Source organism: Hippopotamus amphibius, chromosome 2, assembly GCF_030028045.1.
Source record: "Hippopotamus amphibius kiboko isolate mHipAmp2 chromosome 2, mHipAmp2.hap2, whole genome shotgun sequence".
Lineage (NCBI taxonomy): Eukaryota > Metazoa > Chordata > Mammalia > Artiodactyla > Hippopotamidae > Hippopotamus > Hippopotamus amphibius.
This window is the reverse complement of record NC_080187.1, coordinates 208685716-208713709: the sequence shown is the minus strand read 5'-3', so window position 1 is coordinate 208713709 and position 27994 is coordinate 208685716. Positions and strand designations below refer to the sequence as shown.

Here is a 27994-nt window from a genome sequence, read left to right as displayed (position 1 = left end):
AAAGGACTGAAATCATACAAAGTATATTCTCTGACCTCAAAGGAATATTAGAACTCAACAACAGGACAAATTCAATGTGGAAAATGACACACTCCTAAATAAAAATAGGTCAAAAGAGAAATCACAGGGATTATCTTTGTGGGGAATCAGAAAATACTTCAAGATAAATGAAAATGAAAAAAACAACATATCAAAACTTCAAGAGTGTAGCTAAAGCATGCTTAGAGGGAAACGTATAGCTGCAAACGCCTACATTAAATAAGAAAGATCTCAAATCAATATCCTAAGTTCGCAGCTTAAAAATACAGAAAAAGAAGAGCAAACTAAAAACAGAGCTAGTAGAAGAAATTAATATATATTAGACCAGAGATGACACAACATAAAAACAATAGAGAAAATCAAAGAAATCAAGAGTTGGTTCTTCGAAAAGGACAAAGAAACTGATTAACTTTTAGCTACCCTGACCAAGAGAAAAAGGGATAAGACTCAAATTAATAAAATCTGGAATGAAAGAGAACATTAATACTGACTTTACAGAAATAAAAATGATTATACAAGAATACTAGGAATAATTGTTTGCCAACAAATTAATCTAGATGAAATGAACAAATTTCTAGGAAGCCACAAAGTACCAAAATTGACTCAAAAAGAAACAAATTCTGAATAAACCTATAACTATAACTACTAAAGATATTGGTTGGTAATTTAAAAAACTCTCACAATATTATTCAGTCTTAAAAAGAAAGTAAATTCCGGCATATGCCACAACATGGGTGAATCTTGAGGACATTATGAAAAGTGAAACAAGCCAGTTCCAAAAAGACAAATACTGTGTGATTCCACTTAGATGAGGTATCCAGAATAGCCCAATTCATACAGATAGAAAGTAGAATGTTTTCTGCCAGCGGCTGGGAGTAGGAGGCAAAGGAGAGTTATGATTTAATGGGTATGGAGTTTCAATTTTGCAAGATGAAAAGAGTTCTGGGGATGGATGGTGGTGGTGGTGGTTGCACAGCAATGTGAAAGTACTTAATGCTGCTGAACTACACACTTAAAAATGGCTAATACGGTAAATTATATATGTATTATACTATAATTTTTAAAAAACTTTTGGGAAAGACAGTCTTATGCACACAGTCTTGCAAATCCCACTTGGCCATATAAGAATGGGCCTTGGGGGGCTTCCTAGGTGGCGCAGTGGTTGAGAATCTGCCTGCCAATGCAGGGGAGACGGGTTCAATCCCTGCTCCAGGAAGATCCCACATGCCGCGGAGAAACTAAGCCCGTGCGCCACAACTATTGAGCCTGTGCTTTAAAGCCCGTGAGCCACAACTATTGAGCCCATGTGCTGCAACTACTGAAGCCCACACGCCTAGAGCCCATGCTCCACAACAAGAGAAGCCACGGCAACGAGGAGCCCACACACCACAATGAAGAGTAGCCCCCACTCACCACAACTAAAAAGAAAACCTGCACACAGCAAAAAAGACCCAACATAGCCAATAAAATAAATAAATAAATTAATTAATTAAAAAAAAAAAAAGAATGGGCCTTGGAGCTGGAACACTTGCTTACCAGAGATAAAGAGGCCACATAGCCTGTGCTGGGTTTATCTCCTTGTTTTGGAATATCTTTCCCTGTTTTAGGCTCAGTGTGTACTCCTTTGTCCTGCTTAAGCATGTGCATCAATGGATCTTAGGCATATCTCCAGCCTCCAGTATTTCTGACTCCAGGGGAGTAAGGCAGAGTGGGGGGTACTTTTGCTGCAACACAGATGGGTATGTGCAGGCCAACTGCCCTGCATAGACTGCCAGGAGGGATCTGCTGCTGGCCTTGGGGAACTGACACTTCACTACTAAAACTGATCTTGCTCTGTCTCTCTCTCTTTTTTTTATGTGAGTAAATCATTGTTCAACCCAGTGCTTGACGGCATTGTGTTTTTCTTGGCAACTCCAATACTAGGATGCAGTGGACAGAAGTGCTTCGATGTCTCCTAATAATAGACAACAGATGCCACCTGACCACAGAAACTACTCACAAAGAAAACCCCAGGACCAGATGGCTTCACTGGTGAATTATACCAAATGTTTTAAGAAAAATTAACATCAATCTTTCACAAACTCTTTCAAAAAACAGAAGAGGAGGGAACACTGTCCAACTCATTCTTTGAGGAAAGAATTATCCTGATATCAAACTCACACAATGACATTACAAGAAAAGAAAACTACAAACCAACATCACTTAAGAATATGCATGTAAAAATCCTCAACAAAATACTAGCAGAGTGAATCCAGCAACATGTAAAAAGGCTCATAGAAGATTGATTCAGTATGCAAAAATCTATTAATGTAATGCACTGTAACTATGGAATAAAGGACAAAAAAACACATGATCATTTCAATAGACAGAAAAAGCACTTGACAAAATCTAATGCCAATTCATGAAAAAAATACTCAGCGAACTTGATAAATGACATCTACAAAAAACCAACAGCTAACATCATACTTAATGGTGAAAGACTGAAAGAATCCCCTCTGAGGAGCAAAAGAAGAATGTCTGCTCTCATTACTTCTATTCAACACTGTACTGAGAGTTTTAGTCAGGGTAATTAAGCAAGAAAAAGAAAAAAAGACATCCAAAATGGAAAGGAAGATATAATACTACCTCCATTTTCAAATGACATGATCTTCCATATGGAAAACCCCTAAAGAATCTACAAAAACCTATTAGAGTTTAAGGAACAAGTTTATTAGCAAACTGAATGCAAACTGGTGTAAAATGGAATGGAACAGTTTGGCAGTGCTAAACACAGAGCTACCATATGACTCAGCAATTCTACTCCTACTGACATACTTAAGAGAAGTGAAAACGTATATCCACACAAAAACTTGTACACAAATGTACATCGCAGCATCATTCATAATAGCCAAAAAGTAGAAACATCACAAATGCCCATCACTGATGAATAAGTAAAGAAAATGTGCTAATCCATACGATGGACTATTATGAGTCATGGAAAGGAATGAACTACTGATAAATGCTACAACATGGGTGAACCTTGAGAACATTATGCTAAGTGAAAGAAGCCAGACACTAAGGCCACATACTATATGATTCCACTTATCTGAAATGTCCAAAATAGGGAAATCCACAGAGACAGAAAGTAGATTAATGGTTGCCAGGGACTAGAGGGAAGAGGGTATAGGGAGTGACTACTAATGGGTAGTGAGTTTGTTTCCAGGGTGATAAAAATGTTTTGGAATTAGTGGTGATGGTTACACAACCTTGTGAATATACTAAACACCACTGAACTCTACACATTAGAAGGATGAAGTTTTTGGTATTTGAATACACAGTCTTAATAAATAAATTTTTTAATGTAACAAAAGTTGAGGATTCAAAAAAGGATGATGAAAAGTCATAAAATAATGGCATGTACTGGCTCTATGAATCCACTTTTTCTAGTCAGTCTCCTTGAATAGTAATTATCATACTACACATATGTTTGTAAGACTTTAAATTCTTGACATCTATTTTAACTAATTTAGAACACATTGTTATAGTACCAAGGTATCAACATTGGCTCATTAAAAAGTCTTGTGGGGAATGAACTAATTATATTATTGATACACTGAGAATCCCCCAAATGAACTAAGTATATTTTTTAAATGTTGAGAGTGTTTTTTTTTTTAGCCACACTGCTCAGCTTGCGGGATCTTAAACCAGGGATTGAACCCAGGCCATGGCAGTGAAAGCACCGAATCCTAACCACTGGACCACCAGGGAATTCTGAAATGTTCAGTTTTAATGAGCTAGACATTAAAAGATTGGATACATGAAAGACTGCTTTGATTTCAAATGGGTAAACAATAATAATGATGACATCATTTCACTGATAGGGAACCAAGAAATCTGCATTTTGCCATAATATTCAGATCAAAAAAGATTTATCAAAATAGAAATGAATAAAAAATAAAGGAAGGAAGGAAAGGGCTAGAGTCCAAAGAAAACTAAACACATCTTGGTTAAACAGCTGTGTTGGAAAACAATTTCTTATCTTGCAATTAAGAACCGATTTCTTTCTAAAAGACACAGGACATTGGGTTAATAGATTTCTTTTAAAAGAAAATCTGTTTTGGCTATTGAAACATTAAAAGAACAGAACATCTGTTTTGCAAGTGAAGACAGATTGTATGGAAGAATCAAGTATCAAACCACCGATTAGGCTAGCATTTAATCTGTTCTATTTAAATTTTCAATAAAAGTAAATGAAATTACATTCTTGAAATTATGGCTCGGCTACAGATATTTAACACCAGGAACCCTTAACACTAAGATGCTTTAGAGCATAAAGGAGGTAATTATTAGTACATTTTAATTATTTTTAATTCTACTTGATACCTATACCAAAATCAGGTTTTAAAACACTCTACTCCCAAAATCACTTTTAAAATATAAAAGGGAAAACTCACCATCCATGAATTCTGTACATATTGAAATCCTGTTTTCCACAAAAAATGCACCATAAAACCCTATGATATATGATGAATCACACTGTAACAAAAATAAGACAAAAGTAGTTAAAAGCCTGCAAGCCAATACCATAGGCATACTTTATAAGGAAAAACGACCAAGAAAAAAATTACCTTATAAAGAATTTCCAATTCAGACATAATTTGCTTCTGAAGTTCCAGTGTAATATCTAGTAGTATGACCTAAATATATAAAGGAATCAACATTCACACATTTATTCACCTTTAAATTAAATACAGCCATATATTGCCTATGAAATATAAAAACTAAAAAATATGGTGTTCCCTCTATTGATTTCACCTTTCTCCTCCCCCCCACCATAACCTCCAGTAACACAAACAGTGTCCACATCTGCCTAACACTTTGTACTGGGGGAGGTGGTACAGAAGTGATTGATGGCATCAAGGAAAAAGCCCAGGTCTCAAAGGTCAGTATTAACGGCTTTAAAACTCAGTTAAGTTATAACACCCTTAATTTACACACCCTATTTTGGCCACGTTGGTTATTTTGAGAAGAGGAAGATAGGAATAACCTTGAAACCATTAAAAAATAACTGTCTGGTAATTCAGACACCCGGCAGAAGCAGGAGAGAGTGATGAGTAAAAGTGACATTTGGGGGAGATTTTCAGTTTACAGGACAAATCAAGGGTTTTAAATATATATCAGGTTTTTATATTTTTCCAGTTGCGTAATCTTTCTTTGCCAACACTGCTATAAAATGTTGGAGCTTGAAGGAACCTCAGAAGTGATTTTATCTAATTCCCTTCTTTTAGAGGAAGAAACCAGTGTTCTGAGGAGTCATGAGGCCTGGCAATGTCAGGGCCCCTCCTTGGTTCCAAGGACCACGTGATTTCCAGTATGCCCTGAGGCTTTACGGTTTTCCTTAAAATATCAACCACTGAGTCAGATTCATAACACAGAATGTACAATAGTTTACTTATAAACTTACCTAGAACCAATTCCAGTTTATTTCAAACATTTTTTTTAAGAAAGAAGACCATCAACCATTCAAATTTTACTTAGCATTTCCCGTGCAGCCAATTCAATGGAAATTGTTTTTTACTTAAAATAGACATTGATGATAAAATAACTGGAAGATAATTTCTAAGATTTGTGGCAGAGTTTCTGACTCGACATTTCTAGATTAGAAAGTGAACATTCAGGATTACCGATGATAGTCTAATTATGCACCATCCAACACTGAACCACATTTTGTATTACAACGGCAGAAAAAAAAATGTGTGTGTATATATATATAAAATCATACTGGAGAAAAAACATAAATTTTGAATTGCAAACTACTGATAGAGCAAGGAAAGAAAAGGATAATCTCTAAACACACATTTTATAGTACTGACATCCACTGGGGGGAGGGTAAAGTGAGTATAAAAAGGCATAGCAGTTTCTATCAAGAGTTTGCTTTAGGGTTATTTATAAAAGCTCTCACTAAAACTAGATTGTAAGTGTAATGCAAAACTGCCAAGAAACATTTAAACATTTCTCCCAATCAATAGTCATTTGCCACAATATTCACTTACATTTTTGTTCCTGTATAAAATTTAGCAACAAAATTAATTCAACTAGTGTTGTTTCTATTCTATGCCATAAAATATTAGAGCTATTCACACTACTATGTCAAGTACAGGGAATCTTTCCGCCTGAAAAACTCTGCTAAAAGGAGTAAGGCATTATTTACCTTAAAAAAAAAAGCAGTGGTCTCAACACTGGCCTCACATTATAATTACCTTTATATCTAGGTGTTTACATAAGTATATAAGGACACTTCAAACAAATCCTTATGCACAGGCCTTACCCCAGAATAAAGGAATCAGAATTTATGGGGGGTGGGCCCACATCTCTGCATTTTTTAAAAAAATTCCCGGATGATTTGTAACCCACAGTAAGGTTGAGAATCCCTTGTTTACGGTTTCAAAAATGCCATTTATTCAATGTTTAGTATGACTACTAAGATATATTGCATCTCCAGGCCCCCAATCAAGAAACAACACGATTCCACATGGCTAACCAAAATCTTGTTATTAACCCCAAACTACCAGCTATGAACATATTCTCTTCATAGAGAACCTTAATTGGGCTCCCATGGCCTCAAATAAAGGTAAAATTCTAGCATGATATTCAAGGAATTCTTCCACAATCTACCTGCAACTTGTTATTCTAGCTGCTTCTCCCACTACTCCTTACCACAGACCCAATCTACATGCAAAATCAGATGATTTCTACCAGTCTGCACACATCCTGTGCTTTCCCCCACGTCCAGTCTTTATTCCTGCTGCTCCCTCCACTTGAGGTGTGCTTCCTTGATCCATTCCACAGTCACTGGCCATAAAACCTTTTCTATCCTTTAGACACAGCATGAATGCCACTACCACCTCCATAAAGCCAGCCCCAAAGCCCTCCATCAGAGCCTTTATCGTTCTCCTTATCCCATGATGCCTTTAGCATTAATGCCTCATCTCCTAAAAACAGAAGCCTAGAGAGTACAGACTGGTTGTAAGCCCCTTCATGAAGGGCAACGACTAAATCTTGTGCATTTTCCTCTGGTCCCCTCCCTCCATACCCAGCACCCAGCACAGGGTCTTACTCAAGTGGTGCCCATTAAGTGATGTGGGACTTAATTAAAGTACTCCTTACAATCACAATCCTCCAAATAAGAACCTATTTCTATACAAGAAGGAAATGAATTGCTTGATTTCTATAACTAAACTTAAAACTAAAGATATAAACATCAAAATAAATAAAATTGCCACACTGGCCTAAAATGTAGCAAGTAATACTATATTTGTGGGACCAATCCATTGTACTCTAATAGGTCTTGATCATTCTTGGAATTTGCTATAGACTAGAATAATGGAGATTCCATAATAGTAAAAAAGTGAAAAAGTAATTTCTGGGAACTTGAGAGGGCAAGTAAAATCTACCCTAAAATGGAAAAACTAGAAAAAAAGCATGGCAAATATTAATTTTCTCTCTGAAGAACAAGGAAAGTGTGAACTCTGAGTCTTCATGGTTTTTTTTTTTTTTTAGGAAGAGAGAAATTTTTCAAACTGGAGAGAATTTGAACATGAAGCTTTTCCTGGAAAAAGGGTTAAGTGAGAAACTGAAATACCTGAGCGCATTTCCATTGCTCTCCACTACAACTCCAGGACAAATAAGGATGAGTTGTCAAGTTAAATATAAGCAGTCAAGTGACTGAATTATAATTTACTCTGTGCTCAATTTAAATTAGTGTGAGGCTATTAAAATATACAGTATAAATACGGCAATTCATCACAAGCTGTCATGGATGACTTCATTTATTTGCTGGAGTGGCACACGCTTCACTAAAGGGAAGGAGAGCAAAATCACAGGTCAAATTAAGCCGCTATTCTGTTTTAATTTGCTTATTTAATCTGTGGCGACATAATTGTCTTTTACAGTATGTACAACTCAGAAAGGAAATTTGGGAGGATTACAGTCAGTATACAAATGATTAATCAAATGGTCCATTTAAATGCTAGTTTAAAAGCAGCAGAAACCCAAAGCAGTCAAAGAATGATAATCAGCACATGCTACATACAAGGCTAAATTTCCTGTAAGATGGATTTTTCCCAATTAGAAAATATACAATACCGGGGAATCTATTAGGCTTTACTCTTTCTAAGATTTTAGAGAATACATCAACAGTATAAAAAGGTTCTGTTTGCAAGATGGCTAACAGTATTTTTATTTGTTTTCTGCTCTACTTGTTTGCAATCACCCTGTTTAACTACATTCCTCCCACCCACCCCCCACTACAAGCTAGTTAGAAACATGTATTCATATACAGTCATTGAATAGTTGTCTTTAAAATAGCATTAGTATCATTTTCAAAGTACTATCGTTGACGCAAAATTTTTCTAAACTCAGTAGTATAAAATAAAAATTCAAGGTACTTCTACTCTTCTCAAAATTCAACTTGCTTTTTATAATATCTGAAGTGATATTTTCCCATATTTGAAGTCTGAAGAGGTAAACACTAATATGCTTAGACACTGCGATATGCTTTAGACAAAAAGTCTAAAAAATAAGAACATTTGCAAGAACAAAAATTAGGAATATTTTGAGTAGGAAGAGAAAAGTAACAGATTTTCCAGGACTCTCATCTAATTGCTCCCATAGACATTCAAAGTATGGGTCCAAATGACCACTTGACTTGGGAAATTAAATTTCCCTCATCATTCTATGCAGGCATCAGAGCCCTGCAGGTGATTCTCTTTAGACAAGGACTGTGATTTGCTGCTCTTCACAATCCCTCTGTGATACCAGGCAGCCCCGTTTCACAGCTGAGGTCACTGAGAGGTTCAAGTGACATGCTTGAAGTCACACAAAAGTCAGGAGGGGGTCAGGAAAAGATCAAATGTGCTTCTAACTCTTAACCTTTCATTTCACCCTTCAATATAAAAAAAGCTAAGAAATACTCTGGGTGAGAGCAATGGTCCATACAAAGAACACTATGGGATATTTTGTAAGTGAGCTGCACCTGCTTTCAGGATGCTACTTCAAAAGATGAACGAGTGAATTAAAGAACAAACAAAAGAATAAAATTTATTTATTCAGTTAGTCATTCAACAAATTATGTGTTGAACATCTAGTCATTACATTAGTGCTCTGTACTAGGCCCTATATGCAAGATTCTACATTAATCAGTGAGTAAGACCAGAAGATAAATATATTCCCCACTTACAAAGAGATTTCAATGTAACAGGGGAAATGTACATGGATACTAATAGCAAAATACAAGGCAGTATGTGATAACACTCAAGACACATACAGAGAATTCTAGAGAGGTTCAAAGGAGAAGATGAATGAGTGATAGATATACCAGATGTGACAGGATTTATTCAAGTAAGTTCAACAGAAGAGCAAGCTTTGGAGCTGACCCTTGAAGGGTGTTAAGGATTTTAATAGGTGGAGACATGGGTGAAGGCATTCTAATTAGAAAGAAATACATGAGTAAAAGTGTAGAAGCGAGAAACTACCTGGGTTCAGCTAAGGCAACAAGTTCAACTTAAAAGAAGCACATTATCAGACACATAAGATAATGTTTTAAAAGTAGGCTGATGACCTACTGTGGAAGATCCTGAGTTCCATCCCATAGAGCTTTTACTTGGGAAGTAATGTAGAGCCTTTGAAGACTTTTAGAAGTGAAGAGATGTGACCAGAACTATGCTTTAAGAAGCCAATCCCAAGGGTAGTGAGCAGAAATATAGTACAGCAGTTAAGAGCATGGACTTGAGGCAAGACTTCCCTGAGTTCAAAGCCTGGTTCCATTACTTATTAGTTGTGGGACTGAGCTACTTAACTATTCTGTGCCTCAGCTTCTGTATCTGTAAAATGAGGACACATAATGGTAGTAACTGCAAGAGGTGGTTGTGAGCATTAAATGAGGCAAATGTATGTAGAGTCCTTAGCACAGTACAAATGATCAATAAATGGAAACTTCTGTTTTTGAGAGAACAATTTTTTTTTTATTATTATTTTTTTTTGGGGGGTACACCAGGTTCAATCAACTGTTTTTATACACATATCCCCATATTCCCTCCCTTCCTTGACGTCCCCCCCTCGAGTCCCCCCCACCCTCCCTGCCCCAGTCCTCTAAGGCATCTTCCATCCTCGAGTTGGACTCCCTTTGTTATACAACAACTTCCCACTGACTATTTTACAGTTGGTCGTATATATATGTCTGTGCTACTCTGAGAGAACAATTTAAAAGCTAGTCAACATGTCTGACAACAGACAAAAACAAGTATCTGGATTAGTATGGTGACAAGAAAGGAAGAGATACTAAAAAAATAAATAACAATAAAAACAAACCCAGAAAAATCAACAGGCTTCTAGATACTAGATATCAGCTAAAATAGGACAGTGATCCCTAGGAGATGGAAAACAAATAAGATGATTCCTATGATTGTTCAGCTTACTGACTAAACAAGAGTTTCCAGGCTCAGTGCAGGGAGGGGAACCCAGGGAAGCTAAGCCACCTCCCTAAGCTGAGAAAACTGGGAGTCTGAGGAAGCCAAGGCAGCGAGAGTTCACTGGCAGAAGAGCAAAAGGGGACAGCTCCAGACAACTGCAGAGGGCCCCTGGAGTGTTCAGCTGAGTAACAGCACGCAGATGTCAGGAAACTACCTGAGGCCAGGGAAAGAGTCCCCAGAAAGAATCAGGAGAAACAAACTTCAGATCTCACACTAGGCAGAGTTTGTGTTCCCAACAGCCAGGATGGAAAACCTGTATTTGCCATAGCATCGGGGTAGAGTATTCAGAAGACTGCTGCTTCAGTTGACTGGGGAAAATTAGATCTAGACTAACCACTGGGTTGGTCCCATTTAATAAAGCTTAAAAGCAAGTCTCAGAAGGATCAAACTGTTTCAGATTCACTAAACAGCATCTTAGAATAAAGTTCAAGAATATTTACAGGAATGAATCTATGCCATACAACTGGCATCCAATAAAAAATTATGTGTTAAAAAACACAACCCCAAATGGGGAGAAAAAGCAGTCAGTCAAAACTGACCCCAAATGACACTTATGATAGAATTAATAGACAAGACCATTAATTCAGTTATCATAAATATATTCCACACATGTAAGAAGACAGAAGAAAGATGGAGCATGTTAAGTACAGATATGGAAGATATAAAAAAGACCCATGTAAACTTTTAGGAATAAAAACTATAATGTCTGAAATAAAAATTAAACTGAACAGATTAGAAAATGCAGATGAAAGGACAAAAACCTGAACATTTGACAACAGAAACTATCCAAAAATGAAACATTAGAGAGAAAAAAGCCTAGAATGAACAAACAACAGGGTATCATTTTGCTGTGGGGCAACTTCAAGTGACCTAACATATATGCAATTTAAGTTCCCAAAGGTGGAGAAAATGCTTGAAGAAATAATGGCTAAAATTTTTCCAAATTTAATGAAATTTTTTATCTCAACAAATCCTAAGTACATGAATCAGGAAGAAAATTACAGAAAAGCTCACTGTAATCAAATTGCATAAGACTAGTGATAAAAAAAATCTTCAAAGCAGTCAGAAAAGAAGTCAGTTCTAATGCATACAGGAATAAAGATTTTAAAGGACAGTAAGAATGAATGACAGCCAGAAAACAGTGAAACAAAATCTTAAGAATACTGAAAGAAAAGGACGATTAACCTAGAATTCTTTATCTGGTGAAAATGTCTTCCAAAAATTAAAATCAAATATACACTTTTCAGATATGCAAAAGCTGGGAGAATTCATTGCCAGGAGACTTACGCACTACAAGAAATGTAAAAGAAGGGAGTCCTCAGACAGAAGGAAAATGATACCAGACAAAAATCTGGATCTACACAAGGAAATAAAGAGCAAATAGTAAAAATGTGAGTAAATATAAATATTTTCTTATATTTAAAATGCCTTTAAAAGACAAACGTCTAAAGCAAAAATAGTAACAATGTATCCTGGGGTTTTTAACATGAGTAAGTAAAATGTACAATAACAAAGGTCAGGATGAAGGAAATGAAAGAATACTATTGTAAAGTTTTCACACTATAGGTAAAGTGGTGCAATATTACTTGAAGGTAGACTATGATAAGTTAAAGATGTATGTTATAGACTCTAAAGCAATTGCTTAAAAAAAGGACATACAGACAGAATAAATAGAAAACAAAGAGCAAATCCATATACTTAAACCCAACCTTATCAATAATCACATGAAATGCACATGATCTAAATACCTCAATTAAAAAACAGAGATTAACAGACTGGATTAAAATACAAGAACCAACTATATGCTGCCTACAAGAAATCCATCCCAAATATAAAGATACAACAGATTAGAAGTAAAAGGCTATATCATGCTAACACTAGTCAAAATAAAGCTAGAGCAGCTATATTAATACCAGATAATATAGATTTCAGAGCAAAGAATATCACCATGGATAAAGATCATTTCGTAGTAATAAAGTGACCAATTCATCATGAGGACGTAACAATCCTAGATAGCCTAAGAGATCTTCAAAAAATATGAGTAAAAAATGATAGAACTGAAAGAAAAAACAGACAGACATACAATTGTTGCTGCAAATTTCAACACCCTTCTTTCTTGTTGATAGGACAAGCAGATAAAAAATCAGTAAAGATACAGAAATTTGGAACAACACTATCAGCCAACTTAATCTAATTGACATTTACCCCACATCCTATACAACAGACTATACATTCTTTTCATGTGCACAGGGAAGACTTACCAAGATAATTCATATTCTGGGCCAAAAATAAATATCGACAAACTTAATTCCAATTACACAAAGTATGTTCCCTGACCACAATGAATTTAAATTAGAAATCAATAACAGAAGGATCTGGAAAAAATCCCCAAGTATTTGGAAACTAAATAACACTCCTAAGATTTAATGAAAAACTGTGCCTGTTTTAAAGAAACGATATATTTCTTTCTCTTAGATTATGACTATTATATAAGCAAAATGGTTTTTGCCTTCACTGCCAAGAAGCTCAGGGCTAAACAAAAAGTTTAAACACAATAATCATATCTACTCAAATCATTCATTCAACTCAGTTTGAGCATCCAGTATGTGATTTTACAGAATCGAGGGATACAAAGTGAATACAACACAGTCCCTGCTCTGTAGCTCAGTTTTATGGTCAGGTCTAGTGAATAGTATATTTGTAAAGCCCTACTGTTTTCATTTATTGAAAGTCTCTACTTTAACAGCTCTTTTTAAAACGTGTCCTTTAAAATTGCTTTTAATCCTTTCCAGAAAAAACTGTTAGCCTCTTGCCATACCCAACTAAATAATCATGCACAAGAATTTTAATGTCAGCCTAGGGTAAACATATTTCAAAATGTATGAAATTATGAAAAATTATAATGCATTTACAAAGCCAAACAGTAAGTTTTGGGGGGTGATTTATAGCAGTGCTCCCCTCTCCCAGAATAAATAACCTGAAGTTGACTGTCTTTAACTACATCACTGGCAACAATCTAAAAGTTTTGACATCAAAGGAACAAATAACTAGATAAAAACGGAAATAGTGCTCCAGTTGGAGGAGGTGTTCTCTGAGTGAAGAGGGAGCTCAAGAAGGTATAGAAAGGACAACCCAGTGCGTAGCTGGTACCACAGAGCTGTACTCAAGTGAACTCAGGGGAAGACTGAGGTGGAACCTGGCCTCTATAGTACCTACTCTGGGAACTGTCTGGATTCAAGGGTCCTCCTCTTTAAAATGTGGGGCCATGACAGATGATCTCTAAGGTCTCTTTCATTTCTACAATTCTGTGAACCTAGTTTGGCTGGAATATCAAAGAAAATATCCCAAAAAGGAGCTCTGTTGTACTGCCTCTCCAAAAGCTATTTGAGTTATTAAAACTAAACTTGATAATACACATAAAACACTCTAGGTGCTGTATTAAGTGTGGTACGGAAGAAGCAGTCCAGACCTGAGTCTCAGTTTTGGTTTAGCTTTACTAAAAGTTACAACCAATTGCAATTAAATTGTTCTGATTCTTCGTTTCCTAGGTCAGATAAAAGATACAGAAATATACAGTATGCAGTATCAATAAACACTCTGAACATAAATGCCCTAAATGTGCCAATTAAAAGACAGATTGTCAGAGTGAATCAAAAAATAAGACCCACCTACAAAAAAAAAAAAGAAAAAAGAAAAAAAAGAAATATACAGCATGCAATTATTAGGGAAAGAGACTGAATTCTCACTATGGACAGCTAAAAAGGAATCTTGAAGGAGAAGGACCTTGAAAGGATAGATGGAAATCAAAGGGATGGGCAATGGGAATAACTTATAAAGGCTGCAGGGTGCAGCAAAAGACATGTGCTTTGGAGTCAGATGGGTTTTATTTTAAATCTTGGCCTTGGCTCTTCCATTTGTGTGACCTTGGACAATTCAGCTTTCCAAGTCCTCAAATCTAAAATAATAGGCTTAGTTTATAGTTTTAAGGATTAAAGATAATAGCAATATAGTCTAGCATAATATCTGGCATATAGTAGTCATTCAAAAATTAAAGCTGCATAACAGAAAGCAACGTGCAGGTAAAGCAGAGGATGAAGTGGTAAAGGCAGGTGGGGACCTATGTGTAAGTGCCTAACAAACCTGCGGGGGAGTAAGGAGCTAAGCAGACCTGACCAGTTTGTCAGCTAAGAGCCCAGCTTGGAAGTGGAGTTCTATTGAGTTGAACTTAAGGTAGTACAGGTTTCAGTCAGAGGTGCAGTTCAAGAGACTCATTACGGAAATCTGAGATAAAACAGTGGGAAAATCAAGTACCAACAGTCAATGTCAGAGATTAAATCCAAAGTAGCATGGGCAGTACTGGGATCTTGAAGTATGGTAGAAATGGGGTGTGATTATGAACACGATGGAGACAAATGAGGAGCATCTAAGGTAACTGCCTAGAAGATCCCTGAGATACATGCAGCTTGACTCTATTCGAGGGTGCGAAGTTCGGGTATCTCAGGATGCCGTAAAGATGTAAAGATGTGAGGCAAACATCATAGGCTTTATGTTGTACACTATTGGGGCTGGAGGAAGAGGGGTGTTAAGACAGTGACGTGTCAGATCTGGGATTCAGCCTCTAAACTCCAGTGGCAGAGTGAAAGGTACAGTGAGGAAATTATTATAAAAGTCCAGGTAGGAGGTATGTGAGCCTGATACAAGGCCAAGGTAACAAGGATGAGAAAGAAAGAAAGTGACACATGAACCCATTTCAGGGGAAGTTTCTGACAGGATATGGTGACTTACAAGATGTGGCAGATGAAGGAAAGAAAGGAGTGAATAACTACTAAGTTTTTGAACTGTAAGATGAGGAAGACAGTGATGTCACTGAGCAGGGAACACAGAACAAAGTGCAGGTGACGATGATGAGAAGACTCACAATTCGATGAGCTCACAATTGGGCATTTGGGGGCACTTAAAAGACCTGAATGTCACAACAGGGCCAGAGCTTCCGTTACCCACCATCCAAACCGTAAACCACTGCATCTCCTCTTTGACAATACCTGTGACTCAACCTAAGGGGGTTTGGGGGGAGAAAGCAGTAAGCATCAAAAACTTCATGAATTTCATAAAACTTATCCAGCACTTACCTTTACAGCTAATATTTTCCCACTTGGGACATGATATGCTCTACGGAAAGAAAACAAAATAAAATCACTTGGGATCACTAAACAACCTACAAAGTGGTTAAGGACATAAATGTAAATCTGAATACATCCTCAGCAAGGGGATATATGATACTTTCAAAGAACACTAATAACAGTAGTAATTTACATTTCTATTGAGCTTAATGGTTTACACAGTGATTCACTATGTATTACCTTAAAACAACCCTCTGAGGTAATACTGATATTATTATCCACTTTTTTAGAGCTCAGAACTCTGAAGCATAGAGAAGTTAAGCAGTTTACCCAATAGCACAAGTCAGTAAGAGGGAGAACTAGACATTAAACCCAAGTCTTCTGGCTCCAGATCCCTTGCAACACAGTCACCGTGTGTGGCGGGTGTCTTCTATAGCTCTCTGCTAAGCGCAGTACAAAGCCACATAAAATGGGAGGTTTCCCTTTTGTTATCTCAATTATAAATACAGATAAACTATATCCCTACATTTCATCAAAATACTCTCAAAACACATGGCTTAAGATACAAGTGCATGTAAGAAGTCACAGAGTTACAAGGCTCAAGTATGAGGTTCATCTTTTCCCAAAGCTGGTATCTCTTGATATTTTTAAAAAAGCTACAGAACAGAGGCAAGCTCAAATTATCAGATACAGTGAAATAATTACAATTTAAATCAAGCAATATGAATACATTCATTTATGAAAAAGAGTAAGAGAATACCGTTTGCAGAAATAAAATATCATCACACCTCGTCAAGACCTTTTGATCTGAAATGATACTCATATGCACGCACTGCAAGGAATGCACTCTCTGATCACTATCCCAACACAAGTGCTTTATATACAATTTCAACACACACCAAAAAACATAAGCACTGTTCTTACAAGTCCATATTGGAAGAACTAAAATTTTGCTCCACAGAGATTTTATGTATTAGCCAAGATCGAGTTGATAGTCCCCTCACCCGGCTAGTGTTAAGATGTAAGTGGGGTAGGGAAGATGTGGGGGAATGGAATTTACATGCCAAGTTGCAAAATACATTTTCCAAGCTCCCAATTTTTACTGGGTAATGACCTAGTAGTAAACACTGTTCATTTCTTTTATTTTTTAATTGATATAATTGACATGTAATATTATATTAGTTTCAGGTATACAATATAATGATTCAATATTTGTATATATTGTGAAATGACCACCGTAATAAGTCCAGTTAACACCCATCACCACACACAGTTACAAAAATTGTTTATTTGATAAAACAAAAACAAAATCAAAACACATTCCACTATCATCAAAACGAAGACACCATTTTCTGTTGTTTTGGCAGAAATATTCGTGTGGTTGCTCTGACAATTTTTAACGGCATTACTGAGGTATAATTATATATGATAAAATTCACTTGTTTAAGTGTACAATTCAAGATTTTTAGTAAATTTACAGAGTTGTGCAATCACTGACAAGTGTTTTTAAAGTGACTGACTTATAGAAATGGTTCGGTTATTAAGAACCTACAAGTATTTGCAACTTTTCACATACAAAATGTTACAAATTCAGGTAAGACTAAGAAAAAACATATATATCTATATATTTACATATCCATATATAGGACTGCTATAAAAAATTCATTCTGCTTCTCCTACTTGAGTGGACAAAGGTCAAGCCAATTATGGAAGGTAAACAGCTTTTATTTTATCAATTAATTGTAGAGAAATTCAGGTATATCTCATTTAAAGGAAAGGCAAGCTTAAAAAATCGGCAGTGTTCACTTTACCAAAGAGTACTTTAATGTGTATAAGTGTCTAAAGACTTTCTCTGAACACCAGCCTCCCTGGTACATATAAATACTACTAAATTATAAAACAAATTATTTAAAACTTTTTTATACTTTGTATAAAAAGTGATATACATTTTTAAAGTGGAACCACTATATTATGTTGGTTTTACAACAAATTACCACTGACTTTTCTATCTATGTTAACATCAGACTTTTATAATGTGAAACTATATCTCATCATTTGACTCATGATATATCTGAACTCACGTAATAATGTATAAAAACATATAATATATAAAAACTGTATTTTTTCTCAATGCATGACAGAGAAGTTGTTGGATTAAGCCAATCTGAAGTATGATTTGAAGCAATTTATTAACTTTATCCCAGGTAATATAATATGTAACATTTAATAATGATATATTATTCTTCCTCTTGAATTATCATGGTCTCTTTGACCGAAATGCAAAGATAAATAGTTGAATGCATACACAAGGATTCAAAAGTTATAAAAAGAACAGTGTTACATCAGACAATGAGCAACACCTGGACGTTTTAGACCAACAGGAGTGATAGGTAAATGGTCAGCAAATAATCTAGTATATATACCATACTGGACAGTTTGGCAACTTAATTAGCTTGTCAAGAAAGCTGATCTCTTTTCCAAAAGAAGGGTCTCCTATTTCCAAGTGAATTAAAAGGGGAGACTTGATGATTTAATTATGACGCACGCTAATTCATCCGTGGAAGTTTGGGTTCAATTTCGAGCAATAAAGATGCTGTGTGGTTTGGTTTACAGTGCAATGACAGCACCAATTTAACATTTAATCATCAAGGAGAAGTGGATGACAAAGGCAATGCCAGTATGAGTCCAGTGTGTCCCTTAACTTTGCAAATGGCATTCTACCCAGAGAAAATGAATTCGTTTACTTTCAGTGGATACTGCATCTCAATTGTCTCGATCTTCCTCAACACATTAACTGTAAAGTGATTAATGAAGTTTGAATGGAGGCTCTGGTTACACCAAAAGACAACTATACACCTCTGCATTGTTTTAATTAACAGCTAACACTTCAAATTAGTTTGCTGTTGCCACAGTAATTACCTGTTCCAGTGAGTGCATGAAGGAAGCATTTTGTTATGTTAATTTTAGTGCTGAGTCCTTGAGCGTTCCATTTTGTTTGTGACCAGCACAGAGTTTCTGGGAATAGTCCCAGCCCTTAAAATTGAGCACACTATATATATACACACACACACAAACACACACACACACACACACATATACACACACTTTAGGATTGTAAAAGCTAAGTAGCCTGGTATAAATTTTTTGAGTATTTAAAATAACAGGGAGACCAGCAAAAGGGAACATCTATACTTTCTATGCTTTCTTACTTTCTTTTTCTATTTGGAACCATAGGTTCTACGTAACTGAACAAAGAAGTTGGTACCAACCTTTAATTTTGGTAGAGTACATATTCAGATAATGTATTGAGCAAGTAGGTAATATACAGAACTGTCTTATCTAATCCCTCCCTTTTACAGTAGAAACATCTAAAAGCCAGGTTAAAAAACTTGTCCAAGCATACACAGTCAATGGCAAAGACAAGACTGGAACTGAGGCAGAACATATATATTCTAGGAACTAAAAAATGTCCTAGATAATGTGATAGTGTCTATGTGTTCTTAACTGCATTCTAGAACAGGGAAACTCATAATTCAAAATGTACAAAGGTGCTAACCTATTTCAATCAGGCTAAGACCATCACACTGAATCTTTCCAAGCAAGGAAGCATTCTGCAGTCACTGCTAATGTACCCTGGGAGGCAGAAGAGTGAAGGTTGTAGGCTCGAAGTCATCGCCTGGGTTCTGGCGCTAGCTCTGATACTTCTTTTTTTTTTTTTTTTTTTTTTTGGCACACGGGCTTAGTTGCTCCGCGGCATGTGGGATCTTCCTGGAGCTGGGATCGAACCCGTGACCTCTGCATTGGCAGGCGGATTCTTAACCACTGCGCCACCTAGGAAGCCCTCTGATACTTCTTAATGTGAACCTGGACTGTTATTAAACCTCACCTTGTCTCATTTCCCTCTGAAAAGGGGAAATCAGTCCCTATGTTATAAACTTGTGAGGTTCAGTGAGATAAGTAAAGCATGGAGGACAGGGCCTGGCACACAGTAAGCAGGCATTACACATTAGCTAGAAAGTTTTCAGAATAGCTGGGTATTTTAAGAGTGAAACCCGCTGAAACAGACTGAAAGAGCAAGAGTTATCTCTGCTTTAAGAGTCAGGCTATATGTTCTACAAATGAAGGCCAATAAAGCTTTAACAATGAAGACTGGCAAAAAGCTACAATATAGCACTTATTGTTAAGAAAAGCAAATAGTGTTCCTTCATGGTGAACCAACTTTGAAGACAAAGAATTAGTCATCTGAAATGCTATGGCTATACCATGATTCAAATTCTAAAATTTCTTACCATATTTATCTCTTGACCACTAGCGTAACTTAATTACACTCAGATGGGTGTGATAAGTGCCACATTTCAGGTATTCATCTCAGCAGAAACACCATTTGACAACAACTGTTCCTAAATGAGAAGTCTAATTTTTTATTCTCCTCGGATTAACAGGAAAATATAAGCTACCCTAAAAAAATCCACACACCTTCCTTTAATATACACCCTTATAGACTATAAAATTTTGAGGCCTCTCCTAGTCTTCAGACTTTAGTATCTCTGTTATAACCCCTAGTACACTGTGGAAAAGCTGTTTGTAAGTCTGTCTTCCATACTGGGCAGGGAACACTACCATGTCTTAATCATCTTTGCATTCTTTATGTTTTGCACAAGTCCTGGTCCATGATATAGGTACTCCAAGCTTAATAAACGTCTGACAAATTATTACTTCTGGATGAAAAAAAAATTATCTAATTGTTGAATGAAGTGCAAATGCAATTAATTAATTTAATTTAATCAAGCGACTGATTAATTAATTTTATAATCTTATGAGTAGAAACAGGAGTTATTTTTCCCCAGCTTTATTGTGATATAACTGACATATGACACGAGTAGAAGTTATGGTGATCCCCACTTTATGGGTAGATTTCTCTTTTGTTTGTTTGTTTTTTTGTTTTGTTTGTTTTTTATGGGCAGATTTCTAAGTGCTAAATCAAAAATCCTTACAAGGATTTCATGATCTGGTCCTTGATTACATCACTGATTTTTTTTTTTTTTTGGGGGGGGGTACACCAAGTTCAATCATCTGTTTTTATACACATATCCCCGTATTCCCTCCCTTCCTTGACTCCCCCCTCCTCGAGTCCCCCCCACCCTCCCCACCCCAGTCCTCTAAGGCATCTTCCATCCTCGAGTTGGACTCCCTTTGTTATACAACAACTTCCCACTGACTATCTATTTTACAGTTGGTAGTATATATATGTCTGTGCTACTCTCTCGCTTCATCTCAGTTTCCCCTTCACCCCCCGCCCCCTCCCATACCTCGAGTTCTCCAGTCCATTCTCTGTATCTGCGTCCTTGTTCTTGTCACTGAGTTCATCAGTACCATTTTTAGATTCTGTATATGTGAGTTAGCATACTTTTTTTTTTTTTTTTTTACATCACTGATTTTTGCTTCTGCCCATCTCCCTTATCCACAGTGCTCACTCTGCTCCATCAAACATCTTTCTGCCTCAGGCCCTTTGCACCTACACTCAGACTGGACCACTCTTCCTCCAATATCCACTGGACTTGCTCCATCACTTCCTTCAGTGTTACGTCTCTGACTATCCTACATAAAAAAGCCCATTTTCTCTTTCTTTATTCTTCATAGAATTCATCACCACCCTACACAATTTATTATCTATCTCATACCACTAGAAAGCAAGCTCTGTGAAAACAGGACCTTTTTTGTGGTTGTTCATTACTGTATCTCCAGTGCCTAACACTGTGTAGGGCACATTTTATAAATATTTGTTGAAAGAATGAATAAATTTCCTTAACTGCTGTAGGTTTTTTTCCTTCTTCTTATGACAGTTTTGTTTTTCTAGGAAATTGTCCATTTTCTGTTTTCAAATTCATTGTCCTAAAGTTATTCACTATATCCTCTTATTTCTAAAGTCTCTCTTCTATCTAGAATTTTGTCCCCTTTTCAAATTCTAATTTTATTATTTGTGTCTTCTCTCTGTTATACTTAATCAATTTTTCCAAAAATCCCACTGGTGGTTTTCTTGAATTATTAATATTTCTTGAATTTTAATTTCATTAATTTTTTTCCTTTAGTATTCCTTTCCTTCCACTTTCTTTGGGTTTAACCCCTTCCCTTTAAAAAAAATTACTGATTTAGATGTGAAACCTATCCAATGTTTCTTTTCTAACATATACACAAAAAACTATAAGTATGACTTGGACTGCAGCTCATGAGTTTTCATATATGCTCTTTCTGTACTGTTCAGTTGTAAGTATTTTTGACCCATAAATTATTCAGATGTGTGCATTTTAATTTTCAAATCAATGAGGTTAACATTATTATTATTAATTTCTAAACTAATTGTATTATAGTCAGAAAAAGTGATCTGTATGTTACAAATTTGAGACTTGCTTTGAGCCCTAGTACATAATCAATTATTAAATAAGTTTTCTGTACCTGAAAATAATGTATATCTTCAATATGACTGATAAAGAGTGCTATATGATCACATGATCACCTTGTTAACTATGATATTAAAACCTTCTATATCTTTAGTCAATTTTGGTCTAATTGACCTATTGATTACTGAGAGACATTCTACCACTATGACTGTGGATCTATCAAATTTTCCTTGTAATCCTGGCAAGGTTTTTGCTCTACATATTTTAAGGTTAGGTTATTAGTTATATACAAGCTTAGGACTACTATGTATTCACAGTCTTTTTCTTCTATCATCATGTAGTAGTCCTTTCTATCTTCATCCCTAAAAATCAAAAAAACAAACAAAAACACCACAAAACTTTTTGCCTTAAAATCTGCTTTGTCTTATGTTAATATGACCACAATAGCTTTCTACTGATTAGTTTTTGCCTGATATCTTTTCCCCAACCTTTCCTTTCAACCTTTCTCTGTCTTTGCATTTTAGGAATATATTCTAAAATAGTTAAAAATAGCAGATAGCTGTATTTTTTAAAGTTTCACTTGACCAATCTACTAATTGGCAATATCAGTCTACATACATTTAACATAATTATTAATACACATAGATTTATTTTTACCGCCTTACTTATTTACTTTATGCCTCTCTTCCTCTACTCTATTGGATTACCCCCCTTTATTCCCTCTATTTGTTTTGAAGTTATACATTCCGTTCATTATCTTCTGTTACCTACACATTTTTTAATCATTCTAACTTAACAAAATATAAAATTAATTGCTATCCCTATTCTTTCCTCAAATAACATAAAAATCTTAGAATGCTTTAATTCCAATTGGCTCTTCTCATCTTGTATTATTTTGTCCAGTCTTTCTGTTTGACTTCATTTTGAAGTCCCTAAATTAATCACTATAATTGTTGTTTTGTAGTCATGTTTATCTAAATAGTCACCATTCTTTCTTTCATTTTATTCCTCTCTGGATTCAACTGAATTCAGCTTCTTTCTCCTAAAGTATTTCCCTCAGTAATAAACTAACTCTCCCTCCTTCCCTATCAAACTATCTTTTTCTCTCTCCCTCTGTCTACACATATAGACATACACATATATATTCTTTTATATTAATTTCTGAAGATGTATTTATTTTGCCCTCATTCTTGAATGATAGTTTGAGACAATCATTTCCTTTTCATCTTTTGAGGATACCATTGTCTTTCAGCTTTCATTATTATTGTTGCAAGTTTGCTGTCCTCAATATGCTGGCCAATAAATGCCATTGAAGGTTCTTGGACAGAAAAGCAATGATCAAAATCTTTTTTCTGGATGCAGATTACCACAATATCACTGAAAATGAGGAGAAACTAGAGAGCAAGGGGCACTTAGAAAGCTGTTACACTAGTTTACATAAGAGGTGGTGATATGAACCTAGGTAGCATTCACAAATATGGAAAAGGGGAAATAGATACAAAAGACTTTGGCCAGAGATAATTTATGAAACATGAGGATGAGTATGCTGAATCTAAAATTTCAATCTAAGATCACAGCAGAATTAAAGTGTTTATTAACAGAAATAGAAGAATCCTACCTAGTCAGCCTTAGACTATCTAATCCTGCACTTTTTAATTCCATGAGGGCAGAGATCACATCTACTTCCTTCAACAATGTGTATATAGCATCTAGCACAATACTTAGCACGTAGAAGACACTCAGATACACAGAAGTTAAGAAGTAGATGGGGCAGTCAGGAGAGGGGAGAAAGAGAAAAGGAAACAGGAGGAATTAACAGTTCCTAAGAGTCCACAGAATTATTTTAATCTCCATATGATGTATGTGACATAAGCCACATTTCACAGACAATAAGAGAACAGACTCAACGATATTAAGGTAGTAAGAATTCATGAATGGCAGATACAGGATTTAAAATCGGGTCTATTTCAATTCAACGCTTCTGTTCTTTCCAGTATAGGCAGGGTATACACAGGGAATGATTTGAAATAAGTTTACTTCAGGATGTTGTGAAAATTTAAGGTGGAATTAAGAAAAAAGACACATTAAAATTCCACCTACCATATTCCCTACCCTGTGGTTTATGTGGTTGAATTTACCCATTGGCATCAACTACTCTGATGCCTTACGATATGTCACATGTTGCTGTTATTATTATTTTTCTTCGAAACTGTTAAAGTAACTTCACTAGCGTGTGCTTTATTTAATGATACTATAAACTCTAATTACCAAACTACATTGTAAATTCTTAATATAGGATCTGTGTCTTATCCTATTTTATAGTAAGTTTCAAGGTCAGGGTCAAGATTCATTCTCTTCATTGCTGCGTTCCCAACTTCTACCATGGTATATGACATACTCTCCTCTTAGCTTATGTATTTAATAAATAATGCATGTCTCCAGCTGCCAAGCACTATGGTGGGTATTATGGCTGGAGTAGAGAACAAACTAGACAAGGTCCCTGCTTTCCTGGAGCTTACTTTCTAGTGGGGGAAGACTGACAATAATCAAATAAATATATAATATGCCAGGTAGTAAAAGTACAATGAAAAAGATTAAGGTAGGGATATAGAGAGTGATCAAGATTAAGGGCATTCTGGGCTTCCCTGGTGGCGCAGTGGTTAAGAATCCGCCTGCCAATTCAGGGGACACGGGTTCAATCCCCGGTCTGGGAAGATTCCACACGCCTCGGAGCAACTAAGCCTGTGCTCCACAACTACTGAGCCTGCGCTCTAGAGCCTGTGAGCCACAACTACTGAGCCCACGCGCAGCAACTACTGGAGCCCATGTGCCTACAGCCTGTGCTCCACAACGAGAAGCCACCACAAAGAGAAGCCCGAGCAACACAACGAAGAGCAGCCCCCGCTCGCCACAACTAGAGAAAGCCTGCGCGCAGCAACAAAGACCCAACGCAGCCAAAATAAAAAAAGATTAAGGACTTTTTTTTTATATTATGGGTGGGAGGAGATCAGGGAATGTGCCTCTCATTAGGTTATATTTGAGCAGTAAAGCAGCATACTATTTAGATAGCTGGAAAAAGAGAACTTCAGGCAGAGGAAATGCTAACTTCAAAGGCCCTAAGGTGGAAGTGTGCGTTTGACATGTGTGGAAGTGCAATACGCAAGAGGGCTAGTTGTGGGAGACAAGGTTAGGAAGGCAATGGAAAGGCAGATTGTGTAATACCATTTAGGTCATAGTGAAGACTTTGGCTATCATTGTGAATGATACAAAAAGCCACAGGGTCAGGGGGAGAGCTTATATTTTAGAAAGATTATTTTGGCTGTTGGATGAAGAGAACTCCTTGTAGGAAAGCAAGGATAGAAACTAGGAGACTAGTTGGGAGGCTAATGCAATAATCCTAGCAAGGGATAATAGAGACTCAGAACACAGTGGTAGGTCAGAGGTGGTCAGCTTGTTGAAACAGTTTTGAGGAAAAGCCAACAAGACTTGTGGGTTAATACGATGAATGGTCTGAGAGAAAAAGAAGGAAGAAGAATGACTGGAAAGTTTTTGTCATGAGCAACTTGTACAACACAGTTTCCATTTATACAGATTAGGAAAACTGTAGAAGGAACAGGTTTCAGAAGAAACCAAGAGCTCAGGCTTGGGTAACTGTGAAAAGCCTAAAAGACATTCAACTGGTAATTAGATAGGAGTCTGAAGTTCAGGACAGAGGACAGGACTGGAGATATATATTTGGGCTTTATCAGCATACAGATGATATATAAAGCCATGGAACTACAAAATCTCACTTAGGAATTAAATTAAATGACCTGAGTCACTCCAAATCCGGAAGTCAGGAAGAAACAAGTAAAGGAGAAGAGAAGGTACAGAAAGTAAGCCAGCAACAGAACCCAGAGAACAGGGCCCCTCAGGCCCTGAATGTTGGTGTTAAATCCCTCACACTGCCAAGTGCTGTAACCTGTGCAAAGTAGGTATCCAAAAGAACATATGACTGATTTCAAAAGCAATATTTGGGGACAAATGCAATTAATCTTATTATTTTCTATTTGCAATTTTAAAGATGAGTCTAGTATAATACACACAAGGCTAGAGATGTGCTTCTAACCCTCATCTAAACCCCAATGAGACGTTATTAAGTTATATCAGTCCAAAAAATAAACTGAATTTCTATAAGAATCTTTAAAAGTAAGGAAAAGAAAAATTTGAAAACAAAATGTTAAAAAGTCCTACATTCACACAGGACATAAGGGAGAAGCAACCTGTGTTCACATTCTAACATCTGGACTCCCACACAAATTTATGTCATGCATAAGAGCAACTGCATCTGTATTTTACAATGTTTACTGAAATTATTTATGCTTAGAATTTCAAATTCTAGGAGAACCAAAAAAAATATGAATTGGCCCAGCTGACTCCTGTTCACAAAATAAATAACCTAGAGCCGATCATATATTTTCTGATAAAGCTTCTACAATCTCACACAATTAAAGTAGGCATCTTATTTCTATGGCAGTATTCTGCATATTAATTTCTGAATACATTCTAATCAAATTATTTTCAATTATGAGGAGAAAGAATTTATAATAGGGAATATCTAGGTTTCTCTAGTGACGGTGATAATTTAAGAATGGGGGTCTGACCTCTGATCCTACTGCAAATATTTCACATTTCAGCATAACTGATAATATGATATGTGATAAATGTCAATTTGTTAGTAAAACAGTCATCAAAGTGAGTAGGGAAATATGACCCCTCCTTTTTTTGCCTCTTGGAGCAAGGATCTCAAGAGTAGTTGCATGTATGATGACTTTTGATCATGATGGCAAAATAAGAGCACTGAAATGAGAACACTGCCACTGCCCTGTGAAGGGGGCAGAGCAATTCTTTCACATACCATGTGGTTTAATAAATGCCATTGACTTAAGTTCCACTTCTCACATAGCGTACTTTATAAAGGTTAGTGAAAAGAGGGACACAATTACTCTGTGAATTATTTATAGCACACTATCAATTGTTGGAAATTCTTCAAATGTATGGGAAACCTAAGGAAACAATCCAGTCACTAAAATGGAGAAAGCAGTAGTTAAGATTTGGCTTAAGAAATACATACACACACAAATAAAACAAAAATCTTTTGTTATTTTGTGAGATTAATTTTTTAAAAACTCTGGATGTTTTTAATGCAATGATATGCTTTCAGTAACCAAATGTAAACTAGCTGTGGTTCACTTAATGAAAATTTTGCTTTATTGCTTGAGTTTTTAGAGATTTGTTCTCTTGGTAGGTTTCCTTTGGGATGGATTTTACCAATATGCCACATACTAAAATAGCCATCCATAGAAAAAAATTCAAATAGTTTCAGGGAAATCAACACTGACAGTTGTTGCCTTCCATAATAGATAAACACATTAGCCAGGCTCTAGCTGTTAAAACAGGAAATCCAAAGTAAACAGCAGTTGTAAAAAGCTTTTATATAAACTGTACTAGTTCAAACAGCAGTCTGTGCCAACCTTCCTTCTGCCTAAAAACCCATTACAGATGCTGACTACTGATTGTTAAATAATTTATGGTTAAGCAACAGGGCCCCCTAGACTGTTTAAGTACCAAATCAAATGTGTTATTAGGTCACAGATATTAACAACTCTTTCAAGATGCTAATCATACACAGGGCTCACAAATCAACCTAATGTATAATATGGGGAACTTGGCAGGGTTAGAAAGAGTTCCATTCAGAGAAAAGTTACCATAACTCTACATTTATGATTTCTTCTTCCTATTTACTCTGGTTATATGCTCCTTTTCACTCCCACACCTGCCTCAAAGTTAATGTGGTCATCACTGCCTCCATATTTCTTCCGTAAGTTGATACGGCCTGATTTAAGCCTTTAACATCAACTAAAGTAATGTCCTTTAACATATGGCCGAA

The 27994-nt window shown here is 36.1% G+C and overlaps 1 protein-coding gene across 17 annotated transcripts in view; it reads right to left on the bottom strand.

The window, feature by feature from the left end:
• MAP2K5 (mitogen-activated protein kinase kinase 5) overlaps positions 1-27994 on the bottom strand; it is a 262400-nt gene that overhangs the window by 159921 nt on the left and 74485 nt on the right. For all 17 annotated transcript variants that reach the window (XM_057723002.1, XM_057723012.1, XM_057723013.1 and 14 more), the window contains 3 exons: positions 15677-15716; positions 4647-4715; positions 4473-4554 (listed from right to left, as the gene is read on the bottom strand). In XM_057723002.1, coding sequence (XP_057578985.1) covers positions 4473-4554; positions 4647-4715; positions 15677-15716 — 191 coding nt within the window. The remainder of the gene's footprint in view (positions 1-4472; positions 4555-4646; positions 4716-15676; positions 15717-27994) is intronic.